This window comes from Athene cunicularia (assembly GCF_003259725.1).
Source record: "Athene cunicularia isolate RWA chromosome 12 unlocalized genomic scaffold, athCun1 chr12_part1, whole genome shotgun sequence".
NCBI classification, from domain to species: domain Eukaryota; kingdom Metazoa; phylum Chordata; class Aves; order Strigiformes; family Strigidae; genus Athene; species Athene cunicularia.
The window spans coordinates 7,947,982-7,956,933 of record NW_020799116.1 but is presented as its reverse complement, the minus strand read 5'-3'; the positions used below and the strand labels follow the sequence as shown (position 1 = coordinate 7,956,933).

Sequence of the window (8,952 nt, the reverse complement as noted above, 5' to 3'; positions counted from 1 at the left end):
CCCCCCGCCCCCCCCCCCCGGCTATACTCAGTGGGAGTTTTCAGAAGCCTTTAGGGATCTGGCAATCAAAATGGATGGGAAGGCTATTAAGAAAACATTCATTAGCTCAGGTGGACCTAATCGTCTGGTTAAAGGGAACATACATTGCAAAACTACCACAAAAACATTTTAATTATTCCTAATTGTTCTTCCAGCCCTCAAAAACCAGTTTCAGATTTCCGGATTTTTTTTATTTCTTTTTTTTTTTTTTTACAACTCTTTTTGTCTTTTAATATGCATGTAAGTTTAGGTAAGATTGAAATTAGGCATGGAGACGTGTCTATACAAAGTTAGGGAGTATTTTAAGGGAGCAAGAAAACTTTAGTGCAGTGACAGCTTCGAGTATTGCGTTTTGACCACAATTTAGAAAGATTTTATTTGCAGGAGTTTATAGGATTTTATTTGGTTTACTCTGATTTATTCTTTATTATGGTGGTTTTGCTCTTGTTTGTGTTGAGGCCTTTTTTTCCTCTTGGTTTCATGAATCTAGACATGTTAGAAAATATATTAAGTGCGTCTACATAAATATTATTACTCTACAATTTATGATGAAGTTACTTGTGTAATCATTGACTTTTTTGAAAGGACCTGACAGCAGAAGTGCTTGTCATAGGAGTTGATTGCTAAGGAGCTTATATTGTTCTTAAGTGAGATAACTTAAGGATAGGGCACTTCTCAGTTTCTAAGAGCAAAAATGTGTCCTGTGTGCAAAATTTCAGACGCTGCTTCCACATGTCTTATACAGTGGAGCAGCAGAGGGGAGAGCTGGAGTTATCCTGGTCCTGTGTGTCTCCAGGCAAAGAGGCAAATGTCTTTGTGCTGAATGTACCCGGCTGCAGATGCTTCGGGCGCTGTGGGCTGGATCTTTTAGGGTGGGGAGGAAATGGGGCAAAGCTCTACCCACATCCTGAGGCAATTCCATGCAGGTTTCCGTACAGATGCAAAGGATTTTTATTTTTTTTTTCCCCTTCCATCTTGGCACCATAGATGATCAGGGATGCATCCCACCTGGGGCTGGCCTTGGATATGCAGAGGCAGTTCCTTCATGGAAGGGTCCACCCAGACCCTTGGAGTGCTCGTGTGTCTCTCTCCTGGGCTGCTCAGGGTGGTGGAGCAGCTGCATTTTGTCTCTTTGCCAAATGCGACCCTCTTCACCCCTGCTGCCCCTAGGACGGGTGACTCCTTCTCCCACAGCCCTCGGGAATGGCGAGCGCATCCGGAGGGGAAAAACCCAGAGGAAGTGATAAAGGGCACCGGGAGTCATCACCCACAACGGATAAGAGGCAGCAAGGCAGTATTTTTTCCAGAGGTCATGTTTGAAGCACACCCATGGTTTTTACGAGCGTGGGAGCGGGGTGGCCTGGAACACAGGGTGATGCTTCTGGTCCAACCTGTTGCCTCTCAGGCGTGAGCCAAGGCTGGCCAGGACTTGGGGTGCCTGCTGCAGCCCCCCCCTCGCCCTGCTCCCTCACACCTCAGCCCCCCGCCAGGCCTGGGGGGTGCTCAGAAGGGGCACAGCCCCTCTGTTGAAACCCTCTTCTGCTCTCTCCTCGGTTGAGTTTTTCCTTTATCCAGGGGAAAGGGTGGGTCGGGAGGCGTCGCTGCCGGGAGAGGCGGTGATGTCAGGCGTGTGTCAGCAGTGGGAGGCGAAGCTGGCAAAAGCAGAGCGGCACGGAGGAGGGATGGCACGGCGGCCACCGCCTGGCCTGCTCTGCCCATGTCGTCCTTGATGCCTTCCGGAGTGGCCGGTGGTGCCGGGGAAGAGGGGCTGGTGCTGCCGGGAGGTGAGTCCGGGAAGGGGAGGGAAGGAGGCAGCCAAGCTGCCGGGGTCGTGCTGGGGATCCCTGTGTGCTGGGGCACCCACAGGCGTTATTGCTCAACGTCCTGACATACTTGCATGAGTTCTTTTCTCTTTAATTTTATGTTAAAAAAAAAAAAAATCTATCTGTTTAAAAGTTTGGTGCCAAGTTATAAAGAGGGCACTTCTGAAAGCAGTGTGATTAGACAGGGTGCCTTTAATACAAAGATAAACTTACTTAAGCAGCAGAGTAAAACTTCCACGGTCTTTTAGAAAATGGCTTATTAGTTTAAGTACATGACATTTCCCCTTGCTGCGTTTTTCATATAGCAGGATCTAATAATAAATTGTAGTACTAGAAAGGAAAGCTTTAACTAAACAGAGGGAAAGGTCACTGAAAGAGCCAGAGTTTTCCCCACAAGCACATGCACTGAGTTACGTTTCATTTACAATCTGTGTTAAGAATGTTTCAAACGAAGCATGGCGTAATATGTAATGTTTTACAAAACTTGACGGGCTTCCATAGCCAGAGTGCAGCGTGTCAGGTTTTGGCAGAGGTCAGCAGAAACGTCGCCTGTGCTGGGGAATTCTGGTGTCGTGTCTGCAGCCTTGAAGGCATTTGTAATGCTCCTGGGGGGAAGGAGGGTGTCACCGTAATGCCCTGGGTGCCACAGCTGGGTCGCTGGTGTCACAGGCTGCTCTCTCCCGTGTAACGCTGGCCCTCCTGCCCAGCCCGGGTGGAAGCTCCTCAGGCACCTCAGTGTGGGCTTTAGCTCTGGAAAGTAGCTGGCTGTAAACTACAGCGTGTGCTGCTGCACTTGAGCACCCCAACATCTTCAGGTGACTTCCCTGGAGACACCCGTACGGGTCTCCATGTGCACCCACACCCCCTGCCGCTGCTGGAGAGGCAGGAGGTGGTGCTGCAGAAACTTGCACCAAGGGGCCAGGGGATGATGGCTCAGCCAAAGCTGGGCTGAGAAGATGCAACCCCCAGTGGATCATCCCCAGAGGGTGGCTAATGCTGGTGCACAGGGAGAGTGGATTTGTATGAAAGTGATCCCACGGGTGCAGTTGCCAAGCCCTGGTTGACTTTGATCTCTTCTCCCAGCTGCGACTTTGCAGTGGTTTCCTTACAGAAGTATCCGTGGTGGGGTGGCTTCCTCCTGTAGCGGCTCTTTCTCTGTACGTGTTGTACCCCTGCTCCGAAAGGTTATATTGAATCCCTCACCCAGTGTCTTGAGAATAGAAAGGTGCTGGTTTTCCCTGAGCTGCTGCTGTTCCCTGGGGGTGTTCTGACTGAGGGAGGGGACCATAGGTGTCTATGCAATTACTTTGTATAGAGATTTTTGTATTTAATCAGAGAGAAAAATTTCTGTAGCTGCCCTCCCAAGATCTCTGTGAAATTAAACGTGCTATTGATGGAAAGAGATGCTGTCACAGGCAAAATCCTCAGTCCGCAATGCATTGTCTGTAAGGGTATGAAATTACTTGAGGGGCATCCTATATATTTGTATTTGCATGCTTATTTTATTTGATGTCATGAATGCTGTTATGTCTGAGTCTATGCCATAGCTGAAAATACACAGGAATTGTAATTTGCAAAAATTACATAACCTTGCAGGAAAAAATACCAGTGGTTCTTGTGAGTGATAGTACTCTGCTTCTCTCTCTCAATTCTCCTAGCTATTTCAGTGGAAACAGCTGGAAAACCTCTATTTCCGTGAAAAGAAATTTGCTGTGGAAGTACATGATCCCCGCAGGTAAGGCTGGAGGATGTGGCTGGAGCAGCAAGATGAATCTTTACCCAGAGTGGGGATTCATCATCTCATATTAGCAGATGGGAATGGGAGGTGCCTCTGAGCTCAACACTGACCCGAGTTTGCTCTGGGCTTTGCAACACTGAGCCTGATCCTGGGTTTGGCAGGGCAGACCGGGGCTGGATCTGGACTGTGGGTGATGGACAAGCAGTGCTGTGGTGTTGCAGAGGGGGAAGGTCACAGTCATAGTGAGCAACCTGGAGCGACTGTTGCTGTGTTACAGCTCTGGGTGTCCTTCTGTCAGATTGCCTGTGGTGTCCACCGAGGGAGTTCTTGGAACAGAGGGAGGACTATTTGTCATAGCCAAATTGGCTCAGTTGATGAAACCCTTTCCCGGGAGGCTGCTGTAACATGCCTGTGCAGCATGAGACCTGGGAACGCAGCCCACAGGACCCGGACATGACTTTCTTGCTCACCTCCTGCCCTCCCCTGCCTTGGCAAGGATGCTCCCTCCTCTGAGCTTGAGCCTTCAGGGGCCCAAAGGAGCACTGCCAGTTAGGGTGGGAGCTCACCTGCAGGCTGCTTTCCTGTGCCTTCCCCGCAAGATCCCTCCCAAGAAGAAAGAGCCTTTGCCCAGGGTGAATTTCTGACTCCACCTTTTTGTTTCTCCTGCTGCCATCCTTTCTACCTCTGGCAGAGGACCACCGTGCCTCAGCTGGGCCAGGAAGAGCGGCGAGATGCTCCTCTGATCCCCCCAGATTCCCTGTCCTGCCTGATCCTTCCTTTCAGGCCCCCATGACAGTGTGCTTGCCCTTTCTAGGTTTGTAACATACACAGCCATTGGTCTTGGCAGCACAACTGCTCCATGCTGCAAAGCTCAAGTTTAAGTTCAAGAGACTTTAACTTTGTAAAATTAAGGAAAGGTTAGGAGGGAGGAAAGGCAGAGCACCAGGTGGTGGGGAGAAGGAAACACGAGTTTTCACATCTCTAAAATAAAGGCAGAGCCTCAGCTGGTGGAGAGAGGGGCATTTGGGACTTTAAACCTCAAAGACCTGTCTTGAAATTGCATTTCTTTTCACCTCCTCAGAATTTCAGTGTCAAGAAGGACCTTTGGTCAGAGTGGACTGGTAGTGCAAACCTGGTATGCAAACACTTCCCTGATCAAGTCCATCTGGGTGATGGCAATCAGTCAACACCAGTTTTACTTGGACAGAAAGCAAAGCAAAGTAAGTTAGAAGGCATTTTACTGTGGGCATAAGTTTCAACACTACTTCTGTATCTCCTTTTGGTTTATGTCTCTACATGGATGAACTACTCTCCAGAGAAAAAATACAAATTGTTTTTGTCAGCTTTTTGAGCAGACTATTGGCAACAGTATTGTTATTCGATCCATTTTAGCCTGCCTGCAATTAATGGCTATGGAAGTGTAATCACAGAAGAGGGAATTCCCACCTCTCAGTGTTTAATCTGTTTTTTTCTTTTGTCTCCTTCTCCTGTTCATTTTAAACACCCTGCAAACAGCAAAGAGGTTTTGGGTTGGGAGGTGGTTCAGGCTTTGGGGGCAGAGTGGGGGAAGAATGCCAGCACAGCCTTGTGCACCGTCAGCTCCTGCATGATGCTGTTGCTTTAGCCCTTAATTTTGTGTGAGATGTGCTGTGAAACATCATCTTCTGTGACCCACGTTCAGAAGTCGGAGGTAACTCAATGAGGCTGGATTATTTATTTATTTTTTAAAACTCCTTCAGGCAAAAATTCCTTCGGCCAGAAGTTTGGATGATATCGCCATGGATCTGACAGAGATGGGAACACCAAAAGTTTCAAAGCTAGTGACTTTGGAGGCAAAGAACCAGCTTATTATGGCCAGCAATGGCAGTTTGATCTCATCAGGTAACGCTTTGTATATATGCAAGGTGGTGAAGTACGGTGGGGCTTGTGTATGTTAAAAGGGAAAACAAACCATAAATAGTGACATATGTGAAGGCATGTATAGTTATGTATCTGAAACAATAACTGTTTCATGCTGTTTCCTGCCTTGTAACTAAATAAGTAAATAAAAATATGCTACATTGATAAGCATCTATAAACTCCTGGTCCATGAATAATTTGATATCAGTTTACCAGTCAGTCCTTGAATGACTCTTGAGTCTCATCAAAGTCTGAGGGAAATATGATCCAGGCTAACTTTAAGCACCTGTTCTAGGATTTGAATTACCGTGAGCTTCCTCAAAAATGAGCAGACAAGATAGATGCTTCCAAACGAAGCTCTGCTCTGGAGTGGACTTTGGATCTCTCCCTTGACTGTGGAGGAGAGGAAAAGAGGGGAGGTAAAAGCCTGGCTGCCACATGTAGGTGCCTCAAGATGAAGCCTAAGGGAGGAGCCTCAGTGTCTGTCTCAAAATCAAAGTCAAAATATCAAGTATAATTGTAGATATCGCAAATGCAATGACTTATGTTTTGGGTGGTGAGCTTTTGGAGTGTATACTTGGGACTTATCATGCAAGTATATATGTCAGGGGGTTGAAAAAGTGCAGATTTCCTTAAGGGCCTGCTGGCTGGATGACGTGAGAGCTGATGTTGCACTTTGAATAATGTGTTGTTTTGCTTGGGCTGGACTGCTCTGGGGAGATCTCTGCTACCTTGACCAGAAAAAAGTGGCTTTTGTCTGCAAATCCTCTGATACAGAGAGTGTATTTTTCAGGCTCTCAGGATTCAGAGGTCAGTGAAGAACAAAAGAAGGAGAAGATTATGGAACTAAAGAAGAAAGAGAAACTCCTTCAGGAGAAACTGCTTCAGAAAGTTGAGGAGCTGAAGAAAATCTGCCTGCGTGAGGCGGTGAGAACTGCACCTTACAGGGGGGTCAGGGTGGGTGAGGGCATTTCTCTCCCTCAGGGACCTCACGTGGAGCCCTCTCTGTTCCCCAGGAGCTGACAGGCAAGATGCCCAAGGAGTATCCTCTGAGCACTGGAGAGGAACCTCCCCAGGTCAGGAGACGTGTTGGCACGGCCTTCAAGCTGGATGACAACCTGCTCCCAAGTGAAGAGGTGAGTGTTGCTGTTTGTTTTCACAGCAGAGGTGGAGTGGCCGTACCTGGGGCCAGAGCTTGTAAATAATCCAGCTCTTCCCTGATTGTTTAAGAGGAGGCAGCTGGGACAGTCACTTTGCTTAGACTAGGAAATTTAGACAGGTACCACCCTTATTTCAGCCATACTGCCTTTGAAATGACCAGGAAATTGGCTCTTTCAAAAGGTTTTAAAATCCCCTGACCTGAGCTGCTGATTTGGTCATGCTGCTCAAACTTTAATGGACATTTTGCTGTTAATTAGAGAAGAACAGGTTCATTACAATATTTGGCAACCCGTGGCTATGAGCTTTTGTCAAACATTGATTTGTGACGTGTTGGGGTTGTGTTTGAACCGAGAACCTGGCAGGGGTGTGCACTGTCCCCCTTGCAAAATCATCTGTCTGTGAGCATAGTTGTGTGTCAGGTGACAGCAGGGGGAGGTTTATCTCTGGCTTCATACAAGTTTCACCTAAGTAAAAGCTCTGTGTTGCTCAAGAAGCTAATAGGAACTCTGCTGGCAGAGACTGACTCAGGAGATATGGTAATTCAGATATTTGTAGTTTCTGGACACGTACCATTCCCCCTCATTCCTCATGAGATTTGTTAACAAGCTGTATCATCCAAGTAGCAAGCAGGTGTTAGGCACTTTGCATCTGTCTTTCACCAAAACCTCGCTGCCCTGGCTTACGGGACTGCTGTAATCCACGTATGCAGCAAACTGATTTTATGTAGACTGCTTGAACATTTGAAACAAAATCCTGCTGCCCAGATTCAGTAATGTGTTGCTTAGCAATGCTGCAGTGCCTTTCATCTGAGCATCTCAGTTGTTTACAAACAATTAATTAGAGCCTCTAACTCCCTGTTATGTAGGTATGGTGGTATCAATTTCCATTTTTATTTTCTTCGAAGTGGAGAGACTTTGAACAGATGTTTTCAGGGTTGGACTCTGAACAGGAGGTTTAGCTGTCTAAACCCGAATTTAAGTGTGTATAAGATCACCCAGGTTTGAGAACTTTGGACCTTTCTCAAGAGGTCTCAGAATCTTACACTAGTCATAGAAATAAAATCTAGGAGTTTTGTATGCTGAGATTCTTATGTATACAGCTTTGGTATTTCTGTGTTTTCTGCTCAAGATTTCACTTCATTACCAAAAATTAAATCTTACATTCAATAACCTTCATTGATAATTTCTGCCCAGAATACAAGCAAATAACTCATCTCATGAATTTGCAGGATCCCACTTTGCAGGACTTGGAGAGCAATTTTATCATACAGCAAAAGCTGGTGGAAGCTGCAAAGAAACTTGCTAGTGAGCCAGACCTCTGCAAAAACGTGAAGAAGAAAAGAAAACAAGAGTATGCTGATGCTGTAAAAAAGCTGCAAGAAATAGAAAATTCCATAAATGAGTACAGAATCAAGTGTGGCAAAAAACCAACCCAGAAATCAACTCTTACTCTACCAGGTAAATGAGAGCATTCTGATGAAAACAGGAAGGAAAAAAAAAAAAAGTAATTTTTCTCACTTAGAAGTTTTGTTTACATCTCCTCTATATTATTTTTATCTTTTCCATGGCTGTTAAGCAAGAAAGAGAGGTGCAGTTGCTGCATCTGATATAAGTGCACTGCTTATAGGTTGAGGGCAGAATAAGCTGCAGTTTTGGGAACAAGAGGCAAAGTGTTCCAGCACCAGGTACAGACTGAGGGTGCCACACTTAGAAAGGCTGGCAGGAGCATCTTGGCCAAAACCGGTGAGGTGTCTGAGGGTCTTGAGGGCAGTTGTATGTCTGAGCTGCCACATGGAAGATCTCTCTCCCTTTCCTTCACAAGGCTACAGTTCCAGTGTATAAAATATAGTGTGTGTGAGCTTTTCTACAGGGTCAAGGAAATAAGGATTACAGACTTTGTTTCTTGATTAAAAATTACTGTTTTCCAGCAGACATAAGCAAAGTTCAAGAGTTTATGAATGCAAATAGAGGCAAGCATTTTTGACTAAATGCATTTGCCATTGATTAACTTAGTGAAAGCGGATACCCTTGGCCCCTCCGTTCTGGAAGTGTGATTCTTCCCAGGGGAAGTGAGATTCTTGCTGCTTTGCAGGATAAAGCGTGGAAACTTGGTAGTAGCCAAGCCAATTGAAGGAGTTCAGGAGTCATAAAAGCTCATAGGTATTGCAGGCTCTTGTAGTTTCCACACCGATTAACAGTTTTAGGACATGGGAGAAGGAAAACATCTGTGGAAAGTATATATGGATAATTGTTAATATTTAATTGCTTTATTTTTTCCCCTTTGTCCCAGAAG

At 46.1% G+C, this 8,952-nt stretch overlaps 1 protein-coding gene across 1 annotated transcript in view; it reads left to right on the top strand.

The window, feature by feature from the left end:
• Positions 1 to 8,952, top strand: part of LOC113484871 (FERM domain-containing protein 4B-like) — a 47,226-nt gene that overhangs the window by 27,180 nt on the left and 11,094 nt on the right. The window contains exons 7-12 of the mRNA XM_026857554.1: positions 3,521 to 3,597; positions 4,682 to 4,820; positions 5,340 to 5,481; positions 6,293 to 6,426; positions 6,516 to 6,635; positions 7,889 to 8,117. Coding sequence (XP_026713355.1) covers positions 3,521 to 3,597; positions 4,682 to 4,820; positions 5,340 to 5,481; positions 6,293 to 6,426; positions 6,516 to 6,635; positions 7,889 to 8,117 — 841 coding nt within the window. The remainder of the gene's footprint in view (positions 1 to 3,520; positions 3,598 to 4,681; positions 4,821 to 5,339; positions 5,482 to 6,292; positions 6,427 to 6,515; positions 6,636 to 7,888; positions 8,118 to 8,952) is intronic.